The sequence below is a fragment of the Microtus oregoni genome, unplaced genomic scaffold, assembly GCF_018167655.1.
Source record: "Microtus oregoni isolate MIOR12 unplaced genomic scaffold, Mior012 000026F_ref0000081, whole genome shotgun sequence".
Classification (NCBI taxonomy): Eukaryota; Metazoa; Chordata; class Mammalia; order Rodentia; family Cricetidae; genus Microtus; species Microtus oregoni.
The window spans coordinates 2,371,764-2,391,461 of record NW_024543085.1 but is presented as its reverse complement, the minus strand read 5'-3'; the positions used below and the strand labels follow the sequence as shown (position 1 = coordinate 2,391,461).

Below are 19,698 nucleotides of genomic sequence, written 5' to 3'. Positions count from 1 at the left end.
AAACCTTTACAGTCCCTTAAAACCCTTCCAAGTGAAGCAGAGCTCAGGAGGACAGGCTGTGCTAACAGCTGCCACTCTAGCCCACAAACCTCTAAGATACTTCTTTGTTCTGGCTGGAGTCTCATAAAAGGATATAAAGAGTTTTTAAGTTATAGGAAAATTAAAATGCCCCTTAGAAGATTAAACTTTTAAAAAATAGTTCCCAGTAATAACCTCCCTGTTAGCAATCTCCCTTGGAGTGGTAGCTGTATAAAGAAGGTGCTTTTCAATACACTCAGTAGATAAGCAATCATAATAAGATCTTTGGGAGAAAAAGATCTTATTTTACTGGCATACAGTTGGGTATTAGAATCAGGGTTCTGATTCATAGTGCTAACCAATTAAACAAATATGTTTTCCTTCCTGCAGTGAGGCCATTTGGCACTCATACCATTGTCAAAGACATAAAGCTAAAAGAAGATATTAATGAAAAAGGGAAATGCACTTTTCTTAGATTAGTTTCAAGCAAATTAAACCTAAAACCGCTTTGAATGTTGGTGCAGCAGACTCAACTCCAAGGAGAATAAAGAGGGTTGGATGTTTGTGAAATTGCTTCAGATCAGGGGCTTCACTTATGAAATTCCGTCTACTAATCAAACTCGTTAATAATGCAACGCCTCTTATTTGTGCCTTTCTGATAAAAGATATTAAATCCCCAAATTAAATAACAGCGCTGATGGCTGCAGCTACCATTAGTGAACACAAAGACCTGGCCTGTAATTGACAAGGCCTCAAAAAGGGGACAGGCAAAGCAAAACCTTGAACAAAGAAACTGAAGAAATAAAATAAAATGTACTAATTTCCAAATGGAAGATTTTTTTCTTTAACCTACTAATAATAAATTTTACAATTAATATTTTTCTAGCAGAGCAAGACACTAAAGTGAGAAATAAGTTAAAATTACTGAAGACACCTTACCCCACCAAGACCAGAAGGGACAGAGGGACCAGGGGGACCAGGGGGACCAGGGGGACCAGGAGGGCCAGGGGGACCATCTGCACCATCTCTGCCTCGGGGACCTGCTGGACCCTGTTATAAAGAAAAGGATTTAGGACACGGTTAGAGTAGCCATGTCAAAACCTGGATAGTATGTAAAAAGAGACCTAAGAACACATGTGCTAAGGTCAGGGGTTTAGACTTGTCTCTGTGAATAGGTGGAAATATAATTTGCTGTATCGGTCATTGATTGACATGACATAGGTCTAACTTAGAAAGACCTTTAATGATTGGTGTGTGGTAGCTAATACAGGGTAGAAACAGCTGATTCTGTGAACTTCGCATGTCACGTGTGCATAGAGACACTGTACATTGATGCTGGTTCCTGACTCTTGTGAAAGCGTTCAGTTGTTTCAGTATGTGGTGTGTCAAGAGCAGAGTAACTGATAAGATCATTTTATGACAGGATAGGAACACCGCTTTAACACTATTCATGTTGTTGGGATAATTAACTGATATAATTACACCACTAATAAATTGAATAGAATATGTATAAGTCCACATTTCAGGACAGATACAAGATGCAGTTGTTTATATATTGGTAAAAATTATATATAAATGTAAATCATGCAAAACCATGGAGTTACACATATGTAACAATGTAGCAAGATTATAGCAAACAGAATGGCAGAATGGCCTGTGCAGGTAGGACAGACACAGACAAGCATGCTACTGCCAACTGCTTCACAATTATTTCTGATCTATACAAAGATCTTCTTTTCTTCCGAAAGAAACAAAGCATGTTACAAAGAGATCTGTGTGGTAGGGGATACATTTCCATTATACATATACAGGGCAGGTCAAATTAAAACAAAGAAAAATAGACTTGCAAAGAATTGGGCTGTCTGTAATAGCGTTTCTTTTTATGAAAGGGTAATCTTGACTGAAAAGGGATATTGATTATATATAATAATGTTCATTTACTTCTTCTGCAGGACATTATCTACTTAAAAGGTGGTGTAATTATCTGAATACATAATATTCTTACACATTGTCAGCCTTCTGTAGCTCCTAATATGTAGTTATTCAAATATGGGCCAAAGCCCTTTAATGGTTCAAAAATTACATACCCTTTCTCCACGTGGTCCTCTATCTCCAGTGGGGCCCTAAAAGAAGACAAAAACAGCAAAAGAACACATGTCTAAGTAATTTACAGTGAACAGGCAAACCAATTTTGAAAATAATGAGTTGTTAAGGCTGATCTAAAATATTATCAAACAAAAGCCAAAAGACCTGAATAAAGCAGTAGATGATAGCACATTTTTTGTTAAAACTATATGCAAGATTTTCCAACTGAAGGACTAGAGGATGCTATAGTCTCTGGTGGTCAAATCAATACTATCCACTGTGTTTTTAGTAAAATGATTGTTATAGATAAAATAACCATATTGTTACATCTTTACCACACAGCAACAGAGTCAGATCTTTAAAATAAACTTTGATCTACTACTTATAATTAATATAATATGCATTTCCCCATCAGAATATAAACAAATATTTAGAAAGTCTTTTAGTAGTAGTACGTAAATCATCGATTTATATAACATAAATATAATTAGAGATGCTTCTGGAAGATAATAAAACTTAATTACATCAAACATTAACACTATTCTATTTTCTGGTTTGGTGAATATGTATTTCATGGGTAAAATCCTGACAAAGCACTTTCTTTCTATAGTTCATTTTAAACTTTGTCAAACTTACATTATTCTGGTAATATCAAATACTTATGGAGAAATATTATACTCTTACCTTTCTTGCAGATTCCTAGAAAACAAAAGGTAAATAATGATTATTATGAGAAGAATTATGCATACATTCATAGATTAAAGGTGATAAATATTATCAAATTATATACAAATTTATCTATAGATGTTACCACATTATTCTCTATTATCTTAATCTACTATTTTGTAATAAAATATAAAAGTTTACCAATAAACAAAATGCCGTCTACAAAACCAAATATATATACTTATAACTATGTTGCAATTTCAATTCATGAGCAAAGAATTTATTCATTTATTCATAATTCTTTACAAATGAATCAAAAGGAATTTGTTTGAGAAAAATACAACCTCATTAGCTCAGCGAGATCTTGTACTTCGAAGTAGCTGGTGCTAAAAGCCAAACTTCATCTGGCCCATTTACTCTCTGTTCCCCATGGGTATTTTATGAGACTGGCCTTACTTAGTAGCTCCACCCACTTAGGAAAATGTGGTAGTATTTCAGTAGAAACCAGAAGGGTTTGGGCCACTCTACCCTTTCATAATTTCCTTGGGAAGTCAAACTGGCCAACTTCGCTCCTTAGGAAACATTGCTGAGATCAAGGCAATCAAAGTATGCACGTCTTATTTTTCTGAAAATAATTTTACTCACCTCTTGTAAAGCTATAAAGGAAAGAAGAAAATAAGAAATAGTTATTGATAACATTTCATTATCAGTTACAGTAATTAACAAATGATACATGGTTTATAAGATTGAATTACCTGACTAAAATACCCCTTCTATTTCTTCTTAAGAATATACTGATAACTTCATAATTACTCAGGTCAAAGACACACCAGGGAGCATCAAGATGATTTGCTTACAGTTTTAGTATGTAAATATATTTTGAATTAAATGGTTAATTATTTACTACTTTATAAATACTATGAAACATTAATGTGTCTGGAGGACATTTAAGATGCTCAGCAACTATGGTGGAAGTGACCTAGGTAAATCGTTGACTCTCACACCGATTGATTGATGAGGAAATAATTCATGGCTTGGATAGCCTTTAATACATAAAAATCGAAATAAACTTAGGAGAGGATGCATCTTAAAGCAGACTTTGTTTTCATAAAACATTGGAGTGACTTAGCCCTTTTCCCCCAAAGGTCTAATTTACATACATGAAAGCAAATTGATTCAGGAATCGGATTTTTTTTTTTTGCTTTAAATAGTTCACTTAAATTAGATAAGGTCATTTGATTAACGTGCATTGAATTTGTTCCCTAAGAAGGATCATTTTATAAAAAGAGGAAACTATGAATTAAGATCTTTAGAAATAATGAGAACAATAAATGCCCACCTCCTCTCCACAATTACTATGAGACTTTAAAGGATGAGCTCCCACCTTGCAGTATAATTGTAGGTAATGTGGTCTATAATTGTGGTTGGACATGCTCCAGGATGATTCACCCCGAAAAACTGCTTGAATTTGGTGGTCAAGACCTATGTCATTTGGAATGAGAACATCTGTTGCAATGGTCACCATTTGGAGGGTGGACTGCCTCCAGCCTTGACATTTGAGGGCAATTGATGAGAATTACTGTTAAATAATGTTTGGTTTATTGTGTCCATTAAAGAAAGAGTAGTTTGCCTGAATTGATAAAGAGAAGCCCACCAGCCTTACAACCTTTGGCGACATTCCTTTTAATTACTCAGTTGTGAACCATTTGAACAATGTGTGTTGGGCAACGTTTCTTCCACACACTGGTTAGTGTTAATTCGAAGGTGCATTGACATTTCTATCTCTACTTTCCCAAGGGCTATTATATTTTTCTGTGGGAATCTACTCTCTTACTCTCTGATTTCATATAAAGCGAAGTGATACCGCTAACTGTTCACTGCAGTTTCTCCTTTGTATCCTCAGTGGGTATATAAAAGTGGATGAAGGGAACATACATACAGCACAAATGAGACAATGGTAGGCACACGACATGTGGGTGGGGCTAGCTTTTGAAGCACTGGATGTGGCCAGGCACCCCTCAACCCTCATCAAGCCAACATCTTCGACTAGTTAAGTTATGAAGCAGTTTGCAAGACGAAACCCAGCTGATTTTCATTCTTAAGACGTGAAAGTCTAGTCATGCACGCTTGAAATGAAAAGTGGCGTTGAAATTGGCACATTCAATTTCCATACTCGAAGCCACACAGCAAATGAGTAAGAGCGTCATGGGAAGAATTCCAGGCTCTCGAAGGTTGACATTTCTCAAATCTGTTGTTTTCATGTCTGATTACCAGTAGGAACATGTAGAGGGGTAACTAAACAGAGCTGATTTTAGTTAAGAATTACTATTTCCATGACCATGCAATGAACGGGGAAGTTAATTTAACGACTCAGAAGACAAAAGTAGAAGCCTAGACTCCCCATTTCTTCATATACTCCAACTGATCCCTCCACATAAGGCCTAGAAGTGTAAATCACTCTCGGGACCTAGGGAGTCTTTAACTGGAATTCTATTATCTTAAGGCCCCGTCCCTGTGCTTTCATTTTACTCCCTCCAGGGGGCGCCTTTTCATCATTATCTTCATCAACGTCGTCTACCAGCCCCGACGCCCACGCCCACAAGAAAATGGAGACGGGGTGAGTTTTGTATTGTTACATTAAAGGACTTTCTAAACTAGGCCTCAAGTTTCACAAGGTGACCACGAACACACTTCTGGGGATTGAAGAGTGGGGTACTCTTGATTCTTTCACTCTGTCAGTTAGTGTTTGTCTCATCTTGAGGCAAAATGCGTTGCCTCCTTGGGAACTTTCAGTCCCCCGGGGATCCAGACCAGCAGTCTAGTGTTAAGGGTAAGCATTCCCGACTCTTGGCAACCGTCAAGCCTTCCATGTTTCCATCCTTTTAAAGTACTTTCCTCTTGTCTGCCCGGGTGTTTCCCCACAGGGCGGTGAGCGTCCTCACAAGATGCATATGGAAATGGGCGAAGTTTCCCCTGGACAGGTCAGGGCACCCACCTATCCTGCCTCTCTCCTTCAACTCCCCCAAACAAGCGGAAGACACTTACATTGGCATGTCGCTAGGCACGACGTTACTGCAAGCAGCAACAGAGTCCGCGTATTCACAAAGCTGAGCATGTCTACCACTTAGACATGCAGACTCCTTGTGTACAGAGCCCCTGTGTCACCAGCGGAGGTATCACCTGGCGGGCGCTGACATGCAATCGTGACCGGTCCCTCCAACTTAGCCGAAAACTCCTGCTGCCGTGGTGCTAAAATAATAAAGCCCAGACCTGCCCTATTTATATGGCAAAAGTTTCCCCTGTCGGTGGGTGCCTCCAAAAACGTCTCCACCAATGGGAGAGCTGGGGCCAGGGGCCCCAGCCTCAGTGCTGGGAGGAGACTGCGGGGGCGCAGGGGAGAGAGCGGAGGGGGGAGGGACGTGGCCACGGGGCTTCTTAAATTGGTTCCATTCTTTTTGAGGACGTGGACACTTTTGAGGCTTTCGAGGGGAAAGTCTGACTCTCTGTCTGCATACCTCCGCCCTCCCCAGCCACCCGCCCTCTCCCGCCCTTGCCAAGTTTGGAACCACTTGAGGACACCTACGTGGGCACTTTTCAGATCTCTGGGCAGAGAGGCAGGTGTTGAGGGACCTGAGGAGCGAAGGTGAAAAAGCAGGAGCTGTCCAGTCCTGCTTCACTTTGTGCCCTGCGGGCCGTCGGCAGGCTGGAGGGGGGTTGGGGCTTGAGAGACGAAGGGCGACAGCGTGGCGAGGTCTAGAGCAGCCCTCCGGGGTTGACTCCACCCTGCCCCCTCCCCTGCTTTGCTTTGGGGCCTGCCTGCCCAATTCTCATTCTCTCTCTCTCTCTCTCTCTCTCTCTCTCTCCTCTCTCCTCTCTCCTCTCTCCTCTCTCCTCTCCTGTTGATGGTGATGGAGCGGACATTCCCATCCAAAGGATAAACTTTGAACTATTAGATTTGGTTTGTTCAACCCCCAAGGAAGTCCTTCCCTTCCCAGTTCCAGCTCTGTCCACAGACCCTTTGCAGGATTTCCAGCCATGCTCAGAGCCTGAACCAGATAACGCGTCAGTGAGCATACAGCCCCCTTGACCTTGCTGCCCGTTCATAACCACTTTCAGCCGTTGCCCAGTACCTCTCTGCCTTCATCCTCACACCTCTTTCTCCTAATTCTGTTGAGGAGAAAATGTGAAAAGGAGTGTTAAAACTTTTTATTTGGCACCTAGGGTGTACATCCCAACTGGCTTCTCCGGACAAAAGTTAACTCTCCACAGACTCCCCTTCCCCCTCCCTGGCCTTCATAACACCGGCTCTGGGATGAGACTTTGATCCTGAGGCACTGGAGTAGAGGACCTTGGTTTTCCAGGGTGGTGGCAACGACACAGTGAGTGCTCCTTCCCCAAGCCTCTTAGGTTGTCTTCCAAGATCCCGGGGGCCCCTTGGCCTGCCAAGCATCCTTCCCAAGGCAGCAGAAACCTAGTCTAAGACCTATTCTGTCCCAGAAATCACATCCTTAGGCCAACTTTATCTTCATGAAGCAGAGGTGGGTGGGCTCCTTGGAAACCTTCTTTCTTCCCCCACTCCCTCCTTTTCTGCTTCCTGGTGAGGAAGAATTTCTGCCTAAGTAGGTTGACTCAGTCAGCAGCTGCTATAAACCAGAGGGACTGGGTATTGCTAACTGGCTTCTCTTTCTAAACTTAAAAAAAAAAGTTAGAAGTAGAAGGAAGGATAACTAAAAATTTCAATAACGTTATTTTTATCCAATTGAAAACACGTATTTGAGAGACAAGTTAGGATGCGGTTCTGAAATAAGGTGTAGCGAAAGGTTTCTGAAAGAGCGCCCAGGAAAGAAAAACTTCAAAACTATACATCTGATTGTTTTCCTGCATTAATCAGAAGCACAAGTTACCATTTTAGCTAATGTGCTGGCTTGCTTTTACAGGGTGTTGCTTGTGCCTGAAAATTAGATATTAATTCTGAACAAAAGACTCAGGCAGGTAAGAAAATAGGTTTATGAAAGAAATTCCCTAAATGTCCTTCAGGAAAGTTATTGAGGAACTCTTCTTGGGGTCCACTTGACCAAATCACTTGCTTTGCCATAGCTACCCAAGACCGTAAACATTCCATTTTGCTCTGTGGTTTTTCTGTGATTGTCAAAATAGTCTCAAGGGTAGACCATCCTTTGAAAGTTTGATTATATTTTCATTTTTAGGAAAAAATAAATAAAGAAAAAAAACCCTATGTAAATTTTTGAGAATTAGAGAAACCAGTACATAAATCCCCTCCCCCAGGGCTGGAAAGTGAACTGAGAGCTCATAAGGCATTCCTGGAAACTGATGCAAATACCAAGGCTCCAGGGCTCCCTCCCTGCTGATGTGGCAGGGTTTGCAGCAGGCAGCGTCAGCGCGGGGTGGGAAGCCCTAGACAGAGCAGAGAGTGAGGAAAGAGTAATCTCTCTCCCTCCTTCTATTCTCCCTCCCCCCTTGTCTCCCTACCTCTGTTGCTTTGTCTCTGTCTCTCTGTTGCATATGTGTTGTGTGTGTGTGTGTGTGTGTGTGTGTGTGTGAGAGAGAGAGAGAGAGAGAGAGAGAGAGAGAGAGAGAGAGAAAGAGAGAGGAATTCCAGCCATCTTATTGCTAATTTGGACAGTCTCCCTCAGTGATCACCTACCGGGAACAGATCATCCTTGACCCGGTCTTTGTCTATCAGGAGACACGCTACTGTTCTCTAATGTTGGCCTCTAGATACTGTCTAAATATTCTGTGTATTAAAATAACAAATGTTTTTAGTGAGTTCTTTGTTGTTGTAGTTGAGGGGTGGGGGTGGTTGCTGAGGGAACTGGGAGAGCTGAAGCAAACAATTGAACTGAACTGACTGTCCAGGTCCAGATGATATGTAGGGAGAGGGAAGGAACAAAAATGGAGTAACCGGGCTAAGGAGCCGGGGATAATCAAAGCCTTGCATGGCTTTGCTGCTAGAACACTGACTCCCATGTTCAAAGCCCTGTGTCGTTTTCCGAGGAGAGAGAGCTTTCAGCAGGTGGTTGGAGCTGAGTAGGCCTGACGGCAGCTTTGTATATCATGTCCAGCAGGGTATTCAGCTTTCATTGGATGTCTAAGGAGAACCAGAGCTGCAGTCCCTCAAGCAGTGTCTAGGATTGTGCTGGGCACTGGACAAGTTGGAAGCACTAGAAACCGAATGACTAGGCACTGCCCTCTGTGTGTGTGTGTGTGGGGGGGGGCTTATGGTTTGCTGGAGGAGAGAAAAAGTGCAGTGAAGCATTCTGAGTTTATGGGAGCTCCAGATCTAGGTGGTAGGATCGAGGCAGGCTTCTCTGGAGCTGCAGTGTCTTATCAAGTCTCCACATAAAAATGTTTTATAAGGAAAATGGAGAACCAGCATTGAAGTTAACCCCTATGATCTGAATACTTGGAAGGCTGAGGGAGGAGGGTCTCAAGTTCAAGGCCAGCCTGGGATATATAGCAAGATCCTGCCCAGAAACAGCAGAGATGGGGAAGCGGTGAGGGGCAATCTGAAGGGCTCTGGAGGAGCCTGGGCTAGCGCAGTGCTGTGAGAATTGAGAGCAGAGACTGAACCACAGGAATACTTTACAGGAGGAAGAACGCTGCTTTGATGCTCAATTGTGGAAACAGAGCGGGAGGGAGGGTGCCAGAAGCACCAGCCAGCTTCAGGTGGTGAAACTGACTGACGCGAGGGTCCATTCAATTGGGAACATTTGAGAAGAGGATGATTAGAGGGAGGGAAACGAGGAGACTCAGCCAGGTATGGGCTATGCAAATGGATAGTGTCTGAGGTCCACACTTCGTGTTGGTCTTGATTTATGGGGAAAAGAGTCATGGGATTCCTGATATCATGCCATGAAACCCTGTAGGTTGCATGTGTGTATGGAAAGCACAGTACAACGGTGAGCGCCAGCATGTGAGGATGAGAATGAAGAGGGAGGCGAGCTCTCCCTGCCCTGGATGGAGGAGACCCAGAACATCTCTGCCACCGAGGTTACAGGGCACAGGTTGTTGAGGAGAGAAAGAGCAAAGGTTTTGCAGGGCTGACAAGTTTCCTATTTGTGTGGGAGGAAAATCAAGGTTAAGAAAATATCTAGACCATCACCTTGGAGGGTATTGGTGAAGGAGCTTTCCTGGAGTGAGAGTTGTGTGGGGAAGGTGAGCGAGAGAGGAGTGAGGAAACAGACCAAGGGCTTTACAGGACTTTAGCTCCATCATGGCTGGGGGAGAGCCAGGTGTAGGTTGAGGGTAAGGCTGGATTAAAGTGCTTGGGGATTATCCTCACTTAGAATAAAATCACCAGGAGTAGCTGTGTAATTCTGATGCTAAACCCCACTTGAGAAACCTTCAGCTTCTTCACATAATCGCATTTACTTTCTGTCATTGAGGCAAGGGACATTCAAGTGCATATGGATTTTCTTCCCAAGTTGGTACTGAATGAATAATCAAGTGTTTCTTGTGAAGTCTCTTCCAAACGAGTAGACAGACAATTCATCCCACCTCTTATGAATTCTGTTTTCATCGGCAGTGTTTCCATTTTCCAAGCTTAGAAATATGGAGTAGACACCACCCCTTGTTTACGCTGACATCTGCGTGTGCTTCTGTAGAGGCTGCATGGAAATAGGTGTTTTGCGGTATCTTGTTATTGACTATACTCAGCCCCATAACTCAGAAGGATGCACTTGGACTCACAAATTTTAACTTTCGATTAAGTCTACCTCTTTTGAAGACGAGGTACTGATTGCCTTTCTTTAGGCAGTGCCTGAGCCATCCTTCAGCTGAAGAGTCCCAGAATGCTGATGCATTCTGGATGTCCTCTCTGACTTATAAGAACTTTGGTTGACTTGATTTTCAGACTCTTAATTCTAAAATTCTTTTCAAGTGGCTGGGGAAGAAAATGAGACTTCTATTGCAATTGCAAGAAAGAGTCTAGATATTAATGATTGATCAAAACATGAAGTTGAGTAAAGACATATGTTCTGTGGTTAATATATTACACATAGAAAAATGACAAGGATTTAATTTATGTGGTATCACACATTTAGTAGTCATATAATCACATTTTATTGAAAATAACTAGCAGATTAAACAGTAGTACCAACAAGTTTTTTAAATATCTAAAAGTTCCAATTAAGGACCTAACTGGGGACATCTCTCTGGACCCCTGGGAACCCCTCTAGAGTCAAGACTCTTACCAACCCTAAAATGACTCCCTTAATTGAGATATATACTTCCCTGCTCCCATATCCACTCTTCCTTTATCCCAATCATCCCATTCCCCCAAGCTCTCCCCATCCTCCCCTTCTAACTTTTCTCTCCCCATCTCCCCTTTCCCCCATCCCACCCTACCCCCAGTTCCCAATTTTTGCTTAGCAATCTTGTCTACTTCCAATATCCAGGAGGATAACTATAAGTTTTTCTTTGGGTTCACCTTCTTATTTAGCTTCTCTAGGATTGTGAATTATAGGCTCAATGTCCTTTATTTATGGCTAAAAATCAATTATGAGTGAGTACATCCCATGTTCATCTTTTGGGGTCTGGGTTACCTCACTCAGGATAGTGTTTCTATTTCCATCCATTTGCATGCGAAATTCAAGATGTCATTGTTTTTTACCGCTGAGTAGTATTCTAATATTCCACATGCAATATATATTCCACACTTTCTTCATCCATTCTTCCATTGAAGGACATCTAGGTTGTTTCCAGGTTCTGGCTATTACAAATAATGCTGCTATGAACATAGTTGAACAAATACTTTTGTAGTATGATAGGGCATCTCTTGGGTATATTCCCAAGAGTAGTATTGCTGGGTGCTGGGGTAGGTTGATCCCAAATTTCCTGAGAAACCGCCATACTGCTTTCCAAAGTGCTTGCACAAGTTTGCATTCCCAAGAGCAATGGATGAGTGTACCCTTACTCCACATCCTCTCCAGCGGAGAGAGAGCCTGAAATGGCCCGATCCTATAGCCATACTAATGAATATCTTGCATATCACCATAGAACCTTCATCTGGCGATAGACGGAGATAGAGACAGAGACCCACAATGGAGCACTGGACTGAGCTCCTATGGTCCAAATGAGGAGCAGAAGGAGGGAGAACATGAGCCAGGAAGTCAGGACCACAAGGGGTGCATCCACCCACTGAGACAGTGGGGCTGATCTATTGGGAGCTCACCAAGGCCAGCTGGACTGGGACTGAAAAAGCATGGGATAAAACCGGACTCTCTGAACATGGCGAACAATGAGGGCTGATGAGAAGCCAAGGACAATGGCACTGGGTTTTGATCCTACTGCGTGTACTGGCTTTGTGGGAGCCTAGCCTATTTGGATGCTCACCTTCCTAGACCTGGATGGAGGGGGGGAGGACCTTGGACTTCCCACAGGGCAGGGAACCCTGACTGCTCTTTGGACTGGAGAGGGAGGGGGAGGGGAGTGGAGGGAGGGGGAGGGAAAAGGGAGGCGGGGAGAAGGCGGAATTTTTTAATAAAAAATTCTAATTAATAATGAGCAACACAACTACCTATTATACTTCATGCTAAGTGCTGCATCAAGGTAGAAACTTTAAATTATCTCAAATCACCAGCAATCATTATCTAAATCTTGGTGGAGCATGTTTTCTTATTTCCAATTTTAGAAGGAAAATACTGAGACTTAGACTTTCTTGATATGCCACAATGGGCCAGCTCCCCACAGCGCCACACACTTCTAAGCATCCTTATTCTCCTAACATTTAATACTTACTATCTACGACAAGCCTACTTGATTGATTAATTGAAAGGATAAATTATTCATTAGTGGCTTCTTTTGTTACACAGAAATTGCTTATTTAATGCACTCACCTATTCTTAGATCTAGCAAAGTATCTGCTAAGTTAAAGATATTCAACTAACAATTATTCAATAATGAAGAATGACTTGAAATAACACAATTGGAGGATATGGCATTAAATATAAATACTAGCTGTTTTTGTCAGTGATTTTTTTTAAAACTATTTAATCCACACATTAATAAAATATATTGATGGAGGGCCAGTCAAGCTAGTTCACTGAAAAGTAACATCTTATTATTTCCTAATATTTTATCAACCTTTTATTTTGTTAAGTCAAATGGAGACGCTTGAAGCTTTTGGAAGATAATTTCAACAACTTCCAAATCACTGTCGGTACAAAAGATGGAGTCAAGATTTGTTTCTGCCATATTTCTAACAAGAGTCTGTAATGAAGAAGTCATCTAGTAGTTACACAGATTGCTACATTTTCTAAGTGAACTCACATAGGAAGCTCAGGGCGTGGTGGCAATTGTAAGCCCTGTGCTGGGGTGGCACAGTCATATCCCAAGGCTCACTGGCCAGCCAGTTTACTCTACTTGGCCAGTTCTAGGTCAATGAGAGATCCAGTCTCATAAAAAGAAGAAAGAAAAAAAAAGTTCTTTGATATCTAAAGAACATGTTGTTCTCTGGTTTCAACATGGTTTTACACACACATATATCTGTATACACATTAGTACATAAGCACCATGCAGTCACATGTAAAACATTTCAAATCTTCTCTTTTAGTTATTTTAAAATATGTAACACACTTTAAAATACAAATATATAATTTCAGCCACCACGCTGATGCCTCTTTATCGAAACTTTCTACTCTTGGATAATGTTTTTCTAGTCTCCTGTCCTCCTTCACCATTTGATTCCGCTCGGTTCTCTTTGTTTATGTAGATTAAAAGCTAAGTTTCGGGATATGCTATTAATTGCTTCTTACTGGATTTCAATTTTCAATGTGAAAAGAAGACACTTTTCTTGTTGATTTTAAACCTGTTTGGAATTATTTGGAGAAGGTGGCTTCTGTGAGGAAATGGGTGCCTAAGGACATACTTTCCCACTTCAAGCAGGTTGACTGACTGGAGCAGATACTGAAGTTGGAGCTATTGAGTCTGGTGACAGCCTCGGCAATTCCACAGACCTTCTGACTCCTCCCTAGTACAGTGTACCTCACGTTACAGCACACTGTGGACCATGGGTGTCATTGCTCCTTACTAAGTAGGTCAGGTAAGGTAAGGAAGACTCCTGGCTCACTACAAACCCATTACTTACTGCACAGGATGCCCTCAAGGCCCATACTTCACAGACGCATGTCTTCAATCTGTTATTTCTGTGCCATGTTTCAATAATTGAATAAAACCAGTACTTCAGAACCTTAAAAAAGGTGTCTGTGTGTGTGCATGTGTGCGCACGTGTGTGGTAGAGGTTTCTTTGGATCTCTTTCTCGTGTTTAAGCTAAATGATTCACCCAGTTTTACAGTTTACTGTATGTAAATCTTCTAACTCATGTTGTTATAGCTAAGTTTCTTCCCCTCCCCCCTTTTGTGTGTGTGTGGTGTGCCTGGTTTCTCCATGTCTGATAAGTCTGTGCAAGACACAGTGTGGATTACTGGGACTGACACATGCTCTTGGCAGTTCTCCCAATCTTTCAGCTTCTTTTTATCCAGGGAGTTGGAATCCCCTAGAACTCAGTGTCATGCTGTGTCATACCCCTGGTTGTTGTGGATTTGCTGCCTGGGTCACCTACAGTGCTTCCCTAGGACTCTCTGCTCAGGGGTATGTTCTAACACCTTCTCCTTGCAGGACCTCTTTGATGATAGCCCTGGTATGCGGTCTCTATGCGTTCCCTGCTTCTAACTTCAGCTGCTTGCTGAAGCTCTTTATTTCTGTTCATCCCAATCCCAATCTCCAGTTTCCTCTCAGAATCTCCATCTGAGAAGAAGGGGATGAGTTATGGCAGTTTCCCCCATACCTTGTTTGAACTGTATGTTCAACAACAACTGTGGAGGTCTTGTTGTGTGGCAGGAATGGAGGTGGAGACAGAGAGATAAGATGGAATTTCCAATCTCAGGAAACTATCACTTGCATAGTAGATTTTCTCCAGTTTTGAGGATAAGGAAAATCTTGTTGAAGATTTTAAGAGGTAATAAAGGTAGGAAGGGATTAATGCAAACTCTTATCATCCTTCATTGTTCTGTGTCTGAGATAGAATGTTCAAGACAGCATATCAAAGAACGCATAGCCGGCACCCTTCGTGCCTTCCACCACTAGCAATGGCTGTGGTGCTTGACCTTTCCTTCACTATTTCTCCGGCTCTTTCTTCCCTGCCATTTCACAATGAAATGCCCATAAATTTGCTTTGTTTTACTGAAGACAATATGCATGTGAAAACATCTTGCCAGTATCTGGCCTCCCCTCCCCCAAGAGTGCAATGCCTTTCAGATTTCATGATTTGGAATTGTTAGCTCCTGCATGCTCAGTCCCACAGATAACTCCCCAAAGCTCACACCATCAGGCCTTTCTTACACAAATACTGCTTCTCTCTGCTTCAGCAGCTATGGGAGTGCCATTTTCAGGTCTCAGTTTACATTTCCTCTGACTCCCTTATTTCCTAAAGCCTAGAGGCAAAAACCCCCTCTTACTGCCCTGCCATCTGCTTTACTCTATGTTTTTAATCCCAACATCCAGTTTCCTTTTTCTAATTATCCCCATCAGGAGGGACTCATACTTCTTATATATTGGAGTGAAATTTCTTGTGGCTGGGAGAAAGCACACAAAACTAAATTTACCTTTATTGAAGTCCCTTGTTCCCTAAAATCCAGAGTGAAGGTAATTCACTAATGGGGACAGATTAATTTGCCTAGCCCAAGAAAACAATGCATTCCTATTTCAAAGCACAGAGATTTTGTGTTTATGTAGTGAGTAATGTATTCCCAAGGCTCAAAGGAGTTCGTAAGGAGAAAGGAGAGTGAGAAGTAACTGATGCTTTTTGAAAACGTGGAGGAAGCTTCTAGGAGGAGGAAGTACTGGAAGTGAGTGTTAGAAGACTTCAAGAGGTGGAAGGGTAATATTCCTAGGGAGATGGCACAACGCATGTAGAAGGAGGTGGTGTTTCTCATAACGCACACCTAACCACTGTTATGATGATTTCCCACTCAACAGTGGCTCGCAGCTTATGGTGATTTTGTTCCATGGGTAGCTTTTGGCAATCTTTGGAGTCATTACTGATGTACATGGGTACGAGCAGGAGTGTGGGATCCAGGGTAAAAAGCCAGGATGCTGCTCAGCATCCTTTAGTACACAGAGGGAAATGATACAGAGCTTTCTCCATTCACGTCAGCAGTGACACAGGGAAGGAAGACTCTGAGGGCTGGGACCTCGCCTGGGTCATTCCTGACTGTGTCTATGCCATCTGTCAGGTTTGGAATAATTGTTGACACTCGGGTGACATTTTTTAAGAGATCGGAGAAAATAGAAATTTAGAATTAGAAGTTGAGGCCTAAGGAAAGGGTATTTGGAAAAATCAAGTGGTTACCGAGACAGAGAGAGATCAGGAAGGGCATCTTGTGGCACATTCAAGGATCCTCTGATGTCTAGTCAGTCCCTGAAAAGCCACTGGAGGGTTTTGTGCAGGAGACTATGACTACCTGGCTTATGCTTTAGCAAGCAACAAGGCAGCAACGGAGGAGCCCACTGCTCTCTTCTCAGCACCACTGTTAGAATGATCTCCCACTAGAACAGGAGCTCTCAGCGTAAGACAAAGCATTTACTTAGTAAGGGACTATGATTCTGTAGGCAAGGTAGTCTAATTACTTCTCTCTCTTTCTTTCCCTCCCTCCATCCCCCCCCCCCACTCTTTCTCTCTTTTTGTCACAGGATCTTTCTATGTAGCCTTGGCTGTTCTGGAACTTGCTTTCAAGATGGCCTCGAACTCAAGAGATCCACCTGTCTCTGCCTCCCAAGTGCTAAGATCAAAGGCATGTACCACCACTGTCTGATCTTGTTACTTTTCTTTTGCTGTGACCAAAAGCAACTTTGGGAGGAAAGGGTGTATTTGGCTTACACTTCCGGGTCAGTTTATCAATGAGGGTAGTCAAAGCAAGAACCCCAGGCAGAATCTTGAAGCAGAAATCATTGAGAAAGGTTGTATGCGGAATCATTTTCTGCCTCCATCAACTTCACTCTCTTATATAGTTTAGAATCACCTACTTAGAGATGGTCCTCCAACATCAATTAACAATCAAAAAAATCTCTCACAGCCATGACCATATACCAACCTGATAAATGCAGTTTCGCAGTCGAGATTCCTTTTTTAGTTGACTTGGACTGTGTAGTAATATTTCATTTGTATTTTAATAGTTCTTGCCTGAAGATTAGAGAGCAAAACAGCCACACTAGTCAGCCATGCAGACAAGACAATGGTGACACACACCTTTAATCCCAGTAGCCATCACCATATAAACCAAGCCGTAGTGGTGCACTTCTTTATTCCCAGCATGAGAGGATTATAAATCAGGATGAGAAAGGAACTGGCTCTTTCAGTCTGAGGATTTCTTAGAGGTAAAAGTTCTCTAGTGGATTGACTGCTTTGCTTTTCTGACCTTCAGGTTGAACCCTAATATCTGTCTCTGAGTTTTAATTAATCATGCTGCATTTGGTGCCCGACATAGGGCTCAATCCCATGATCCTGAGATTAAGAGTCTCATGCTCTACCGACTGAGGTATGTGGCAAGTTGACAGTTAAAGCTAACAATGACACCAGAGAGAACATGGCCTAAGGTCAGCAGTGGAGACAGAGAAAAGAGAACCTATGGGAACACATGGCAAGGAGTTAGAATTGATGGGACTTGGTGATCAGTTCAATATGGGATATAGGATGAGGTTTTTGACTTAGGTATTGGTATTATTATATAGGATGAAAAAGACAGGAAGAAAATCAGGGTTTGTATGTTTGTGTTTATGAATTTGTTTTTGAACATTTATTGAAGCATTAATTTAGGTCCCCACACTCAATAGACATTTGGTTAGTCCATTAACTAAGCTTTGAGGATATCAATATAAATAATCCTAGTTCTTAAAATGCCACCACGTCCATAGTCTTGTCACAATAGACAAAGGTGGAAACAGCTCCTGTCCATTGACAGGTTACTGGATAAACTAAATGTAGTGTGTTGGTAAAAGAGAGTCTATGGAGTCATTGGAAAGAATGAAGTAAATACATACTATATAAGGAACCAAACTCTTGAAAACATGCCAAATGATGAAAATTATTTATAAAAGGTAAGATACTTAATGACATACTTATATGAAATATACAGAATAGATAAATCTATAGATATAGAAACCATTAACAGTGGGCAGGAGCCAAGGAAGAAGAACAACGGAGAATGATTTTTTAATGGACATTAGACTTCTCTTGACAATGGTAAAATATTCTGGCTCTAGATGGGGGTTGTGATAGCATACACTGTGAATATATTAGAGAACACAGAATTTCACATGTTAAAGTAACTCTCTCATAGTTTAAGATAGTTAATTCACATAACAAAAAAAAATTTGGAATTTCAGGTAAACACACCTCTCCTTTTATTATTGCAGGAAGCACTCGATCTGATGAGAAAGACAAGTGAAAAATGCAGCGAATCAATGGCGACAATCTCTAATTGTCTCTGGTAATAGACAGTGCTCTTCAATCCGAGAAATTATCTGAAGAAAGCTCCAGCAACAATGAAAGCCTTGGCAGGAGCCGGAGAGAGAAGTGAGTTAAGAAACCATTTTCTCTATTTTTATGGTGCTGATTGCTACACTTCATGTGAGGCATAATGGAGTTATTCTTGAGACATAAGTGAGTCCATCAATGCCATGCGACTAGTCAATGGCTGAACTCTTAAATAGGCAGGTTCACCAGGCCTTGGAACTCGAATCTGCTCCGTTGATAGCCTTGATCCCCAAGATCAAGATCCCTAAGAAAACAAAGGCAAATTATGACAGCAATAAGTAAGATTACAGAATTTTAAAAAAATATTAAAAAAATAAGAAGTGCAAAGTTAAGATATCACTGAAATTTCCTTTAATGTTACTTTAATCTTGAAAAATATAAGAATTCTCAAATATCTAACTTATTTTTTTAAAAAAAAAAACAAGGAATGGAGGAGGCTGCAGAAATGGCTCAGCTTGTAAAGTATAGTGTAACCTGAGTTCAGATCCCCAGCACACACAGTGAAAAAAGAAAAGAGAGAGAGAGAGAGAGAGAGAGAGAGAGAGAGGTCAGCACGATAATAGGAAGGGCAGAGTGGTGCCACAATCCGTTGAAGACAAATCCCCAATGCAGAGCGATAATATTTATGCTTTTATTTTCTGTTCTTCTTTTAAAAACAAAAATGTTGATTTTTATATGTTTATAAACCTTTCATTTATAGTAACAAAAGCCTAGAAGCACTGAATAGTTAGGATAGCTCTATCGCTTAGAAAAAGAATAGATACAAGCCTAGTTTTCCAATGAATGAAACATTCATTCTCTTCTCTAGCAAAGCATGTATTGAAACATAGGCACTGATAGAATAGCGAATATGTTGATGAGAACTGCCTTCAAGTTATTCATAATTGTGAGTGTGTAACAAATAAGCAACATGTAGAGATTAGTATTAATGGTCTTTGCGTGGGAAAACAGAAATAAGACTAGTCCAGAGAGTTAAGGTCATTCCGCAAGGGATGAGGATAAATCTTGATAGGCCACAATCTGCTGGGTTTGCAATCTAGGAAATAATCAAGAAAATTAAAAAGCACAGTAATATGCTCCAATCAAATTATTCTCTCATTCTTTCATTAAGTATGCTTTTTATGTCTCAGACATTGTGGCAAGCATTGAGAATCTAGTCAGAATGTTCCTGTCCTTATGACCTCATAGTCTACAGACAAACCAGACATTGAACAGCCTGGGCAGTAAATGCTGATGAACTGTCCTTCAGTAAGGATGCACGATGGTATGGGACACACGACATAGGCATGGCACACAAAGAAGATAGATAAGGAAATGACAAACTCAGTGGCATCTCAGTTAGCTGGCCTGCTAGCACAATATACCACACACCAGG

The 19,698-nt window shown here is 41.4% G+C and overlaps 1 protein-coding gene across 1 annotated transcript in view; it reads right to left on the bottom strand.

Annotated features, from left to right (window-relative positions):
* Positions 1-6,096, bottom strand: part of Col1a2 (collagen type I alpha 2 chain) — a 35,405-nt gene extending 29,309 nt beyond the window's left edge. The window contains exons 1-5 of the mRNA XM_041675574.1: positions 5,815-6,096; positions 3,415-3,425; positions 2,788-2,802; positions 2,106-2,141; positions 958-1,068 (exon numbers count right to left, since the gene is read on the bottom strand). Coding sequence (XP_041531508.1) covers positions 958-1,068; positions 2,106-2,141; positions 2,788-2,802; positions 3,415-3,425; positions 5,815-5,884 — 243 coding nt within the window. The 5' untranslated portion in view covers positions 5,885-6,096. The remainder of the gene's footprint in view (positions 1-957; positions 1,069-2,105; positions 2,142-2,787; positions 2,803-3,414; positions 3,426-5,814) is intronic.
* Positions 6,097-19,698: the final 13,602 nt, after the last annotated feature.